This window comes from Colletotrichum graminicola (genome assembly GCF_000149035.1).
Source record: "Colletotrichum graminicola M1.001 genomic scaffold supercont1.26, whole genome shotgun sequence".
NCBI lineage: Eukaryota > Fungi > Ascomycota > Sordariomycetes > Glomerellales > Glomerellaceae > Colletotrichum > Colletotrichum graminicola.
This window is the reverse complement of record NW_007361030.1, coordinates 64990-78427: the sequence shown is the minus strand read 5'-3', so window position 1 is coordinate 78427 and position 13438 is coordinate 64990. Positions and strand designations below refer to the sequence as shown.

Here is a 13438-nt window from a genome sequence, read left to right as displayed (position 1 = left end):
CATAGTCCGAAACAGGCCAACGTCCACTTGAGAGCAGCTAACCTCACCGCTCGCGAGTGGCAGAAGCACCTGGCCGCCTCTGCCAAACCACACCACTGCGAGAGGCGCCCCGAGAGTGTCGGCTTGGTTCGGGCACTCGGGTCTTGGAAGGGTGATGGGGTGCGGGCTGTCCCAGAGTCTTAAATGTCTTGGGGAAAATGGCGCGTTGACTCGGTGGCGCTCATCACCGGGTTTCCCGGTTTTGGTGGTAAACGAAACGCAAGGAAAGAAAAGAAAAGAAACACACGGCCCTTTGCGCGCGCGCGACCTGACGTGTTGGCTTCGAATCGCAGTACGCCAAAACAAAACATCCGCGAGTCGGTGCGGCAGCGCTCAGCCACCCATGGTCCCTTTTTCCCTGCTCCCCTCATCGATCCGCGCCATTTCTCCTCCTGCATATGTCTCGAGCCCGTCAAGCGCATCTCCCCCAATGAACAACCAAGACCGCCATGGCCGTCGGACGTGCCACGGAAGGTTTATCAAAAAGGGCCTGCGCCTCCCTTCCCCTTTTTCGATCGTGATCTCCAACAGGGGGCGAATTGCGTGGCCTGCCCTGATGATTCCTCCCGTGCGCTCCCGCCCTTTAAACAAGCAACTACCACCGGCCTCTTCAAGCTGGCGCAGCCATTTTCATCCAGACCATTTGAGCGGCCGACCATGTCGCTCAACCCATCATTCCCAACCGACAGGTTCGGCCCTGGCTTCACGGTCCCCTCGGCCGTGACAGTGACGGAGGGAGGACGAACCATCACACTCACACCCACGCCGGAACCGCAGCCGACCTCCGAAGGCACACCATTCCCCGATAACATCCTGCAACAGTCCGGCCTCGCACCGGGGCAGATCATCGGCATCACCTTGGGCGCCACCTCGAGTCTCGTCCTCTTCGTCGTAGCCTTGGTCTGGTTCTGGAACCGCCGGAGGGCCAGGGCGCAAGCCGCCCGCGACGAGGCCCTCGACACTGTCATGGACGACCCGGAAAAGCCCGACGAAGCCACGCTGATGGGCACCAATAACGGAGAGACAACGGAACTGCCGGCTCCGAGAGGGTTACACGAGATGCCCGAGACACGAGAAGGGCCAGCTGTGGAACTACCGGCTCCCGTCGAGAGGCACGAGATGCCAGCCTAACAATTTCCAACTACGGCAGCGAAGATCAGCAAGTCGTAGACTTGACGTTTTGAATGGGATCCGATGAACGAATATGGAATGAGACTTACGATACCCTCGCTACGCATTGCCATCAATTGCAGCATAATTACGGCACGAGTCGAACTCTGTGAGAAAGACTCCCTTTCATAAAAAAAAGTAACACTTCTGGAGAGTATGGATGGTCAAGGTCAATGTCTTGTGTAAAGGAGAGATTGAGATGAGCCAGCTGTTAGGCGACCGATATGTACGACCAACGCATGTTGTTCCATTAGCGTAGAAATATCTCTGCATCGTAATCAGAATGAACACAAATCAACACAATAAGTCCCAGTCTTGTCGTCGGTGAAGATCTGCCAGTTCACTGTGCTACCCCCATCGAGAAGGGGGCCCGGCAGTCTTGCCGGGATCCTGGGTCAAAATAGCGCGACCCAGCGCTTGATTTACCGACATTGTGTACACAGGCCCATGAAAGCCGTTCTGTTTGTTTCTGAAGTTCGAGAGAGGAGAACTTGCTTCCAATCCTTGATAACCACCTTGAAGCTCCCTATTGCCATGTTGAGCACACCCCAGTTGATTGCCTGTTTTGCAGGAGGACCGCATAAACGGCGCGTGGCAGCCCAATCCAAAGGCCTACCCCTTGTTGCCAGCCTCAGGGGGGACTCCTGGCTGCCTACGACTGATTCTCACCGTAGGTTGACGGGGCTATACTAAGGTCGATGTCAAGCTCCTTCATGAAAAGGTCGTCAAGGGTGCTGCCATCACGAGCGTAGACCCATGCGCCGGCAGCAGTTCCTTCCTTGTCGTTCTGCGAGTCGCCAACAACGACCCAGTCGTAGCGCTTGGGGCCTGAAACGGGAGACGAGAGCCAGATCTGCTTGTTGGGGGGCTGCTTATTGATCACATAGGTGCCGACCTCCGGGAAAGTGACAGTGAGAACACCGGCCTGTATCGTTTTTGTCAGATTCTACATTCGATGCCAAATAGAGGGTCAAGAGTGGCTATGAGACAAAGTCCAGTTGTGCTTCGTCAGAAGGTCATTCGCTTACAGCATACTCAACGTCAACACCCTCACGAGCATCAGCTATCTCCTCTAGCTGCGTAAGAATGGTCTCGAGGTGAGCGTCGGATAGTTCGTGATATTCGGCATCTGTGAGTTCAACGACATTCATCTTGACTTCTTCCGTGGGCGTCTCCTTGACCTTGGGGTCGTCAGTATCGGGCATGATACCGCGTGTAGAAGCGGCCGACGTTGTGAAAAGCTTGCGGGCCGGGATAACAGAGGCAGCAGGCTTGGAGGCGGACAAGAGGAGAGCAGAGCGGCGCGGGACTGCCAAACGGGCTTGCGATGCGATGGGGAGGGCGCGAGCGGCCGCGCCGGTGAGCTTGGTGATGTTGCAGCGGGCCATGGCAACTGTAGATGATTGGATTCAAGCCGGATTGACCGTTTCTGTTGTGGTGTCGAGCTATTGATTCGTCGATCAGTTGTATGAAGGAGAGAGAAGGGAATTGTGGTCGATCAATAAATTAGCTTCTTAGAAGAACGGCAGGCAAAAGGTAGCTCTTCAGCTCCTTCCCCACGTCACTGCAGGGTGTGACGGGAGCTGCAGGTGCAGCTTCGATCGGCGGTTGATGGAGAGAGCAAAAGCTTGGACCATTCTTGGGTCCGGCAGGGTGATTACGTCAGAAAGTCATGTGCCTGGTACGGCCAGTGCACCTTTCGATTTGGAGCGGGTAGCGGAATGGCCTTCGCAGGTGCTGAGCCAGCTAGACCCCACCAAAGCGTAGCGCATCGCCCGCGGGATCGATTACTCGCCAGCATCAAACACACCAGGAAAGTCGGGATGCTCAGACGACAGAGAATACAATGATCAACGCCTTCCTGGTCTTCAACGGCCAGGGTCAGCCTCGGCTGACCAAATTCTACACGCAGCTGGTATGCAGTCGCAAGGGACACGCTTAGGGACGTCGATTGACCCATCGTCGCAGGAAACTAGCATGCAACAGCGCTTGATCTCCGAGATCTTCACTCTCGTTTCCAACCGCCCGGCCGGCTCCTGTAACTTCCTTCCGCTTCCTCCTTTACTCGCTGCCTCGGGTACCTCACACTCGTCGTCGGAAGAGGAAAACGACGTGCCGTCTCTCGTCACCTACCGTAACTACGCGACCTTGTATTTCATCGTCATCTCGACATCGACCGAGTCGCCCCTTGCCCTGATCGACCTAATCCAAGTCTATGTCGAGGCACTCGACAAGCTTTTTGAGAACGTATGCGAGCTAGACCTCATCTTCAACTTTGAGACGTTGCACGCGACATTAGGCGAGATGATTGTGGGAGGAGTGGTGATAGAGACAAATTTGGATCGCATCGTGTCTGGGGTAAGGGCGCAAGGCACCGTGGCCAAGCGACCGGTCAATGAAGGCCGGAGCGGGGGTATCGGCGGTGGACTGGGCATGGGAAGCAACTTCGTCTGGCACGGGCGGTAGCTTAGGCCATTTCTGCGAGGAATATATTCACTGTTCGAACAATGTGGTGTTACATAGGGCCTGTTTTCGCCGGGTATTCAAAATGCCATAAACTCCTTCTAATGCTGATGCTTTGACGTCGACTGCGAGCTTATTTCGTTGTCTCGGCAGGAGCGGACGCTTCGGGCGCGTCTCTACGTCTCTCGTATCGTTTGTCGGAGTCGAGGACGCCAAATACGCCGCGGAAGCGCTTGCGGATCTGGCGCGATGAGTTAGTACAGTTCGTGCTCTGGGTTTGCAAGGCTACATACCTCTTCGGAGGGCCTATACTCCTTGCCAAAGAACTCAAGCTCGGAGAAGAATAATGTATAGCCAAGGAAACCTGCTGCCCGTCAGAACAGATCCTGATCAGCACCGCAGTGTTCTGCACGAACCAAGGACGGTCGCAAGCTGAGCAAGCTTAACGGCTTTATTCCATCGCGGCCGCGCATACACCAATGCTAGGCGTCGCTTGTACTTCTTTTCGAATCGAAGCTGGGACTGGGGTGAGAGATTCGTAAAGTCGGGAGGCCAGACTTTCTTCGTGCGGTATGGATTGTTGAAGACTGTGAGCTTGGAAGCCGCTTCTTGGGCCGCTCTTCGTACGAATGTGGGAAACATATTCCAAGCGATCGGAGCTTGTTCGTGATCACAATGGCTGGTGGTGGTTAAATGGACGAACTGAAAAGGCATGATCTAAACGGTGCGGCGCCTTCGACCGTTGGCAGCTTGTTAACGTGCTAAGCCACACCTCGTGTCGTAGCCACACATAGCCATTAGCCACATTAATACGTACCGATCAAGGGCCTCTCAGGCTGTCCACCTGCGACACTGCAAGCGTGGCGATCTGAACAGCGGCCAGTGACCGCTAACAGTACCCCGCCATAACCACCCAAGTCATCGCGGGGCACACTCAGCCTCGAAAAAAACATCGGAGCTGCGACGAAATCCCCCCCACGTTAGACTGTGACTCAGGACTCTCTCGACCACGACATCCCGAAGGAGCAGAAACGAGCACGCGATACCCGGCAGTGACTCGTAACGCCCGGCGCAAGAACCATTGTCGAAGCACATAACTACGCATCGAGTGGCTGGAATTGGCCCCCGCTGATTCCACCTCCACGATATCGAACGAGTAACCGCAATCATGGCCAACGAAGCCGCCAAGGCCCTCGAGGCCCTCCAGGTCTCCAAGACCAAGGAGCTCAAGGGAACCGAGAAGCGCGACTTCCTCATTGCCTTCGAGAAGAAGTACCAGCAGAGATGGGCCGACGAGAAGATTTTCGAGGTCGACGCCCCGTCCACGAAGGAAGTCCCTCTGCACTCCATCACTGCCGAGGAGCTACGCCAGCAGCAGCCCAAATGGTATGATACAATCGTGTAGATAAATGTAACGAATGTTGACAAGAGGACAGGATGGGCTGCATGGCCTTTCCTTACATGAACGGTCGCCTCCACGCCGGTCACTTGTTCTCTGTGAGCAAGGTCGAATTTGCTGCCGGTGTAAGAGAAGTCACATAACAAGAGTCGCAAGGGAAAAGCTGACGGCGTGATCCAGGTCGCCCGTATGCAGGGAAAGCGCGCTCTATTCCCCATGGGATGGCACGCAACCGGTATGCCCATCAAGGCTGTGGCCGACAAGCTCAAGAATGAGGTCGCCATGTTCGGCCGTGACTTTGAGGGATACCAGGAGGAAGAGGTTCTCGTCGACGACAAGCCCGTCGAGGCCAAGGCGGCCCGTGACGATATCACCAAGTTCTCCACCAAGAAGAGCAAGGCGAATGCCAAGACGATCAAGGCCAAGTACCAGGTATGCTGCGGCTGCTAGGATCCCGTGAGAATTGTCCCTGATTGCTTCTTAGTTCCAAATCATGGAAGCCATGGGTATCCCTCGAAAGGATATTCACCTCTTCGCCGACGCTTCCTACTGGCTTGAATTTTTCCCCCCTTTGGCCCAGGATGACCTGACAAGTCTCGGCTTCAGAATTGGTTCGTGGGATTCCACTCCCATCAAAGTATGATTGACTGACCGGCAAAGATTGGCGCAGATCGTTTATCACCACCGAGGCCAACCCCTACTTTGATGCATTTGTGCGCTGGCAGATGATCCGCCTCAAAGAACTGAACAAGATCAAGTTCGGCAAGAGATACACTATCTACTCCATCAAGGACGGTTTGTACTTGCCCGTATGTCGAATTCATTACTGTTTGCTGACCCCTCGAAGGACAGCCTTGTATGGATCACGACAGAGCCGAGGGTGAAGGTAAGTTCCTCGCAAATCCTATCATGCGGCTCAATGATCTAAATCTGTCAAAGGCGTTGGTCCTCAAGAGTACACCGGGCTCAAGATGAAGGTTCTCGAGTGGGCGCCCAAGGCTGGAGAGGCCCTCAAGTCTAAGCTGCCCGCCGATGCCAATGTGTTCCTCATCCCAGCCACCCTGCGCCCCGAAACCATGTACGGCCAGAATGCCGTCTTCGTGTCCCCCAAGATTACCTACGGTGTTTTCAAGGCTTCCGACAAAGACTACTACATCATGACCCAGCGGTAAGCTCGCGTTGTATTTCTTACCTAGATGGGGAACTGACATCTCAAAAGTGCTGCTCGTAACATGGCCTACCAAGGCCTTTTCGTCCAGGACGGTGTTGTCGACCAGACTACCGAGATTGACGGTTCCGCCCTCATTGGTACTCGCGTCCATGCCCCCTTTTCCGTCCACAAGGATGGCGTCCGTGTCCTTCCTATGGAATCCATCCTGCCTACGGTACGTTTAATCATTCGCTACTATCTGGCACGACTGACACCCCCCAGAAAGGTACTGGTGTAGTCACCTCCGTCCCCTCGGACAGTCCCGCCGATTGGGTCATGACTATGGACCTCCGCAAGAAGGCCGCTTATTACGGTATCGAGCAGGAGTGGGCCGAGCTTGAGATTGTGTCCATCATCAACACCCCTTCTGGAGACATGATTGCCAAGACTCTGTGCGAGCAGCTCAAGATTGCTTCTCCCAAGGACACTGTTCAGCTTGACAAGGCCAAGGAGACTGCGTATTCTGAGGGCTACTACAAGGGTATCATGAACATTGGCGAGTTCAAGGGCGAGGCCGTCGAGACTGCTAAGCCCAAGGTTCGCCAGTCCCTGATCGACCAGGGTTTAGCGTTCGTCTACTCTGAGCCCGAGCGCAAGGTTGTCAGTCGGTCAGCAGACGAGTGCATCGTTGCCCTGATGGACCAGTGGTACCTCGACTACGGAGAAGAGTCTTGGAAGAAAACTGCTCTCGACTGGGTTGAGAACGCGGACGGCAAGGGCCTGAACACCTTCAGCCACGAGACCAAGAACGCTTTCCAGGGTGTTCTCAACTGGCTCAACCAATGGGCTTGCGCAAGATCGTACGGTCTTGGTTCCAAGCTGCCTTGGGACCCGCAGTTCCTCGTCGAGTCGCTGAGTGACAGTACGATCTACATGGCGTACTACACCATTGCCCCCTACCTCCACAAGGATATCTTTGGCAAAGAGAAGGGCACTGGTGGCATCGGCCCCGAGCAGATGATTGACGAGGTCTGGGACTACGTCTTCTGCCGCCGTGAGCTTGACGACAAAATCCTCTCGGAGTCAAAGATCTCCAAGGAGACTCTGGAGAGCATGCGCCGCTCCTTCGAATATTTCTATCCCCTCGACCTTCGCAGCTCCGGCAAGGATCTCATTGGCAACCACTTGACATTCTTCCTCTACATCCATCTTGCCATGTTTACGCCGGAGTATTGGCCCAGAGGTATCCGTACCAACGGCCACTTGATGCTTAACGGAGAGAAGATGAGCAAGTCGACTGGTAACTTTATGACGCTGCAGGATGTTGCACGTAAGTTCGGCGCCGACGCTGCCCGTATTGGTCTGGCCGATGCTGGTGACACCAACGGCGACAGCAACTTCGAGGAAGATGTTGCCAACCAGGCTATCCTGCGTCTGCACACTCTCAGAGGTATGTTTCTGTCTGCCACACGCTGGGCAGGCCAGGTTTGTGCTAACCAAAGTTAGAATGGTGCGAGGACGTCGTCAAGAACAAGAGCGAGCTTCGGACGGGCGAGTTGAACTTCTTTGACAAGGTCTTCAACAACGAGATGAACGTCATTGCGAAGGAGGCCATCCAGCAATACAGTAAGCATGATATCTATAGCTTTAACGCTGCGGCGCAGCTGACTGATGTTCTCTAGCCGATACATCCTACAAGCTGGCTCTGAAGGCGGCTTTCTACGAGTAAGTCTAGACGGCAAATATTGGTCGACACCCCACTAACGCGAGATGGCAGCTTCAACAACGCCCTCTCTTTCTACCGCGAGAGCTGCGCCTCGGTCAAGATGCACCACGACCTGGTCCTGCGCTACATCGAACTCCAGTGCCTGCTCATTGCCGTCATTGCCCCTCACTGGGCCGAGTCGGTGTGGATCGAGATCCTGGGCAAGCCGACGTCGATCCAGCAGGCGACTTTTCCGGAGATACCTGAAACTGACGCGGCGCTTACGGCGGCGAGAAAGTACATTTCGGTCACGGCGTCCAACGTCAACTCTGCCGAGTCTCTCCAACTCAAGAAGAAGGCCAAGGGCAAGGAGACGTCGTTCGACCCCAAGAAGCCCAAGAAGCTCACCATCTTGATGAGCGAGAAGTTCCCACAGTGGCAGCAGGCTTACATCGACCTCCTCAAGGAGATGTGGGACCCCGAGACCAAGTCAGTGGATGATAAGGCGCTCAACGGAAAGATCGCCAAGATGGGCGAGATGAAGAAGGCCATGCCGTTCGTCCAGGGCCTCAAGAGACGTCTGCAGCTGGGTGAGCCGGCGAGCGCGGTCCTGGAGCGCAAGCTGGCGTTTGATGAGAAGGCCGTACTCGTGGACATGATTGACGGTCTCAAGCGCAGTGCCAACCTCGTGGAGGTGAAGATCATTGCAGTAGAGGAGGGCAGCAAAAAGGGTACGGACCTCGTTACGGGTGCTGTGGAGGACAACTTGCCGCCCAACGCCGAAGGCGCTGTGCCGGGTGCCCCCAACTTTTTGTTTGCCAACGTGGAGTCGTCATGAGGTGCAACGGAAGTCGATGGGTCAAGCCAGAGAAGAAGAAAAAAGATGAAGATGAGAGTTATAATCAATGATTACAAATTCTGTTCAAGAGCACACGATTGTTGCATGGGCGTTCTTCTTGGTGAAGAGAGGAGTGTAAGACCGCGCCATGCATTCTTAGTGCCGGGCTTGGCGCGGAGTCGCGTGGCCGGGTTCCTTGCGAGCTGAAATAGCAGCGGTTCGGTTTCCAGCGAAGGGGAAACGGGAGAGAAATGATACGGAACGAATGGGTGTGCTTCTGTGTAGATTTGGGGACTTCCTTGGAGAGCTGTCGCACTGAGGCCCGAAAGAGAGATGTTTGAAAAGTGGTAGTGTGGCTTAAGAGATGAATGTCTGGGGAACAGTGGCTGGTGCGACACTTCCGAGGTGTGATGGGATGGGGCGGCTACTGGATGGAAAAAACCTGGCTGGAACGGGACCCACGTCTTTGCACACACACACTTTATGGAACCCTGGTCCCTGCCTCCCTCTTTTCCATTCTACCGCCATATTCCGCGCACCACCATCACCACCACCACCAACCAGTCACTCACACCTCTCCATAACTCTCTTTAGAGCACTCGGCTGGAAGACACAGCTATTGTATGTGTGTGAGCGTGTGTGTCGACTCCCAGGGGCCGCGTGGCTTGGCTTGGTCTGGAGCAACATGATATGTTATGATGCACAAAGACGCAAGATCTCTTCCCCCCCCCTCGACACCTCGAGGAAAGGGGGTGAAGGATTTCCATGCAATGACCCGACCAATATCCAGGCACAAGAGGGACAAACGGACAACCGACGCAGCCGCCTTTTTGCTTCTTTTTCCCGCACCTTTGGATGAGTCGATTCCTCTCCCCGCCCACCGACAACGCAGGACCAGTTCTTTAAGCTCCCCGCTTACAGGTCAATGCTCCGATTGTCACCCACCTGCACTTTGTCCCTTGATGCGAAGTGTTGGCTAGGCCCTCCCTCGTCAGGTATGACGCAATTGAGCACGGCGTCGGGTATCGCCAACTTGCTTCAACCCACCCCCCCCCTAGTCCAGCGCGATGACTGGTCCCTTTGTTGGTCGTGACCATGGCTGTAATTGGTACAACCCTCCATGCTACTGGGCAAAGATTCTGGTCGGACGGCCGACGAGGCAGCTCAGCTCAGCCGGTTTGGCTTGTTTGATTTTGTTTTCGCCACCCCAACCACCACCACCACCACCACCACCACCGCCATTTCCACCCTGGACCGAAATGACGAGATGCACTCCCGTGTGTTGCAGGTTTGCGGGAACACGGCAGCTTAGCACCGTTGACAAGCGTCAATCATTCTTCCCATTGTCGGCTCTGGTCGCTGTGGGTAGAAATGCCCCCTCCCCCGCCCAGGTACGGTACCGATCGGATAAATGCCACTCAGGGCAGACTTCTGCCTGCGTTGGGTGAACTCTGATATAGGGACTCGCGCCCAGGAGCTTGGATCCCGGCTCGGCCTGGGTTTGCCTGATATTTTCCCGGCGCGAACCCGTGGGATGATAATGGCGTTCGTCAGAACTCGTCATGGCGGGACCTGCCAAACGAGATGGGATGAGATGGTAGCAATATGAAACAAAAAATCGAGGTGGTAGGGGAGACGCAGGCCTGCTACGACTCATCAGAGGCGTTGCCTCTTTTCTTTCACCGTTGCTGCTGCCATTGACGGGGTTTGGTAGAGAGACAATGAGAGGGTTGCCTGCAAGTGAGGCCATCCCCAGCCATCTCTCTATGCACAAATTCGACGTGGAACCCATCAGAGCTCACAACGAACGCTCATCCCAGCCCTCTCTTTCTCTGGAGCCATCGCTCTTCCGAGCCGTGTCTCTCGGAAGAAACAAACCCACCCGGCTCCCCATGCCCATCCCTGCTCGGCGAACGACAACCCTGTCCCGCCTCGTTCGGCTGCTTCCACCAGCTTACACCCCGTCACCCTCCCCTGTCTGCGCGACCAGTCCAGATCCAGTAGCCACCGGGGCAAGCAAGCAAGGGAAAAAAAAAAAAAGAACAGAGACCATGATGTTGTCGTTCCCGCACCGGATTCCGTAATGGGCCTCTTGGCCTCTCTCCTCAGGCCGCGCTTCCCTGCTTCAGCCAGGCCCTGTACGCATATGCAGAAATCCACAGCACGAAGGTAGCACAGCACACCTCGACCAACCCTTCGTTTTCCACCCCAGGTGCCGTCACAGCCCACCCCCTGGTCGTGATGATGTCGTGCAAAATCGCCATACTTGGCATTGCTGCTGTCACCGACTCGCACAGCGTGCGGCGTACGTAGTGGTACCGGCTTGGTCTTGCCTGTCACGCAAACCCTCACTTCCGGTCTCTCATTATATATCCCCCGTCCGGTTCCTCGCCCACACCGAGTCCCTTCGATTCCCGTGTCTCACTACCCGCAGCCAGTTCCCCAACTCTCGCTCTCAAGCAATCAACTAGGGAGCCTCAGCTTTCAAGTCCAATCGGTCGCTTCCGTCTCGGTGATAACCGGACTTCCTCCTTACTACAGCCCACCTCAAATCAAAAAGCTCCCAGGCTCTTTAAACGCCCCAAGCTACATATCAAAAATGCGTTCTTTCGCCATCCTCTCCGCCGCCGGCCTTGCCGCCGCCCAGATCACCACCATCATCATCACCGATGGTATCACCACGACCCTCACCCTGCCCGCTTTCACCGAGTCCACCCCGCTGGTCACCGTCACCTCCATCGTGCCCGAGACCATCGTGACCGTCACCCCGGAGCCCACGCCCTCCACCACCGTGGTCATCGTCGACGGCACCACGACCGTCCCGGCCGGCTTCACCACCACCACCGCCGTCGTCGTCGACGACCCCCCCGTCACCACCACCATCCCCATCGTCATCCCCACCTACCCCGAGTCCGTCACCCCGGTTCCCCTCCCCTCCGTCAGCGAGTCTGCCAGCACCTTCACCGGGCCGGCCAGCACCGTCACCGGCGCCCTCCCCTCCGCCAACAGTGAGTCTTTCCTCTCAACACGGGCTTATTTGCATACAACTAACACAGTCCCAGCCACGCTCGCCACTCTTACCCAGACCTACTTCACCTCGACCCCCAACGCCACCAGCTCCGGCCCCGTCGTTGTGCCCACCGCTGCGGCCGACAAGCTCCAAGGCTCCGTCGTCGGCCTCGTCGCCGCCGGCATCGCCAGCTTTCTCCTCATCTAGAGAGCCAACGGTCTCGATGAAATTTTCTTCACGCTTAATGAGGGCGAAGCGGGGACGGCCTGCTTCTTATTTATGAATGTCAACATTTCGACGGGAAAATGAGATGTAAGGAGAGGGGCTCCAAGTATGCGGGCCTCTTCTTTTTCTCTTCTCTCGCACATGTATGATGGGTCACGGCTTGGAGCAACGGCGTTGGACAAACTTGCATACGATGATTAATGACTTTAATCACGACGTAGCATTCGGATTGCTACCTAATTTCAAACACAAACATTTCTAAACAACTACTTTTCAAACACCTCACTCTCATAGTGTCGATGGCTGGAACGTGTGATGTGATATCTGGTTGAAGCCTGCCAAGGAACAGACGGAAAGTAGACTTGCGAATTCTATATGTCTGGCGAAGACTGGGTGTCCAACTTCTGCATTCCTTACTGGCCAGTTCAACAATGCCTTGTGCCCGATATGCGCTCCGGTAACATTTGATGCTATATACGCTGGAGCTAGTAGGGCGCAGCGTTTATGCACCGGAGCGAGGCCCCCTTGGGTTTTAACAGCCACATCCCGAACCGCGCCCTTGTTCCGACTTGTTTGCAGAGCTCATCCTCTCTTGCGGTACAGCTCAATCTCCCCCCTCCCGCCAGCCAGAACAAAGAGGGCTCAGGACAGGTCGTGACTCAGGTGCGCCGTAAGACCGAAGCCTCGTATTGCGGTGCGCACAAGTCGCCTATTGACCGCAGGCTCAGGAGGGTATCTGGCTGTGCTTTGAGCTCACACTACCTCGTTGACTGCCGTTCTGTTACAGACGACCGAGGTAGTTGGTTGCCCTTGCTGATGGGGACGGCGTCTGCAACCGCCCTTTTCGGCGCGGCTTCCCGTTGAGACCGGGACTGGCATACTATTGTACATGGCCTGGCCTCTCAAGCGGTGATGGGGACCTGGGAGGCGACCTCGTCGGCGAGCTCGGGGTCGTCTTCGGGGTCCTTAGGGAGATCGTCCTGCGCGCGTTCTTCTGTCAGCCGTGCCACCCTGGTCCGAAGTGCTTTCTTTCTGGAAAAGCAAGATGAAGAAAAAAAAAAACATACCTTGTCAAAGATGACGCGGATCATGAGGCTACAGCTGGGACATACGGCAATATCCTCGTCGTCACGCAGGTCGGCCAGCGCGATCTGGAACTTGTCACCGCAGGGGCAGGGGTAGTGGTAGATCTGCATGTCCTCGTCGTAAGTCATGTCCTCGATCTCGATCTCGTCGTAGATGGAAACATTGTCGTCGGACATTGCGGCGGTGTCTTCGTCGCGACTGTGGTGTTTTGTGCTGACCGGACGAGTATGTGTTCGGCTTCGGCTCACTGGGATGTGGCGATGGAGTCACCGTCGGCGCAGAGTTCACTGAAGAGGGGGGATGCAGAAAAATGGTACAAAGAAATAAAAATAAAAAAGGTCTCTAATGGTTTG

The 13438-nt window shown here is 55.5% G+C and overlaps 7 protein-coding genes across 7 annotated transcripts; 4 read left to right on the top strand and 3 right to left on the bottom strand.

The window, feature by feature from the left end:
• Nucleotides 1-696: 696 nt before the first annotated feature.
• GLRG_06825 (uncharacterized protein) lies at nt 697-1170 on the top strand (the record flags this gene model as incomplete). Its single annotated transcript, XM_008097365.1, has 1 exon — nt 697-1170. One exon carries the CDS (start codon nt 697-699, stop codon nt 1168-1170), a length of 474 nt encoding a protein of 157 aa, XP_008095556.1.
• A 691-nt stretch (nt 1171-1861) lies between these two features.
• Nucleotides 1862-2597, bottom strand: GLRG_06824 (frataxin; the record flags this gene model as incomplete). Its single annotated transcript, XM_008097364.1, has 2 exons — nt 1862-2134; nt 2238-2597. 2 exons carry the CDS (start codon nt 2595-2597, stop codon nt 1862-1864), a joined length of 633 nt encoding a protein of 210 aa, XP_008095555.1.
• Nucleotides 2598-3055: 458 nt separating this feature from the next.
• On the top strand, nt 3056-3675 carry GLRG_06823 (clathrin adaptor complex small chain; the record flags this gene model as incomplete). The annotated part of the gene is made up of 2 exons (XM_008097363.1): nt 3056-3124; nt 3178-3675. The coding sequence occupies 2 exons, from the start codon at nt 3056-3058 to the stop codon at nt 3673-3675; spliced, it is 567 nt and encodes a 188-aa protein (XP_008095554.1).
• Nucleotides 3676-3805: 130 nt separating this feature from the next.
• Nucleotides 3806-4314, bottom strand: GLRG_06822 (uncharacterized protein; the record flags this gene model as incomplete). Its single annotated transcript, XM_008097362.1, has 3 exons — nt 3806-3913; nt 3966-4036; nt 4089-4314. The coding sequence occupies 3 exons, from the start codon at nt 4312-4314 to the stop codon at nt 3806-3808; spliced, it is 405 nt and encodes a 134-aa protein (XP_008095553.1).
• Nucleotides 4315-4840: 526 nt separating this feature from the next.
• On the top strand, nt 4841-8764 carry GLRG_06821 (leucyl-tRNA synthetase; the record flags this gene model as incomplete). Its single annotated transcript, XM_008097361.1, has 12 exons — nt 4841-5058; nt 5109-5196; nt 5252-5503; nt 5556-5682; nt 5732-5866; nt 5919-5957; nt 6011-6239; nt 6291-6456; nt 6504-7671; nt 7728-7847; nt 7904-7946; nt 7999-8764. The coding sequence occupies 12 exons, from the start codon at nt 4841-4843 to the stop codon at nt 8762-8764; spliced, it is 3351 nt and encodes a 1116-aa protein (XP_008095552.1).
• A 2599-nt stretch (nt 8765-11363) lies between these two features.
• GLRG_06820 (uncharacterized protein) lies at nt 11364-11981 on the top strand (the record flags this gene model as incomplete). The annotated part of the gene is made up of 2 exons (XM_008097360.1): nt 11364-11772; nt 11827-11981. The coding sequence occupies 2 exons, from the start codon at nt 11364-11366 to the stop codon at nt 11979-11981; spliced, it is 564 nt and encodes a 187-aa protein (XP_008095551.1).
• Nucleotides 11982-12901: 920 nt separating this feature from the next.
• On the bottom strand, nt 12902-13261 carry GLRG_06819 (CSL zinc finger; the record flags this gene model as incomplete). The annotated part of the gene is made up of 2 exons (XM_008097359.1): nt 12902-12979; nt 13067-13261. The coding sequence occupies 2 exons, from the start codon at nt 13259-13261 to the stop codon at nt 12902-12904; spliced, it is 273 nt and encodes a 90-aa protein (XP_008095550.1).
• Between the last annotated feature and the right edge of the window lie 177 nt (nt 13262-13438).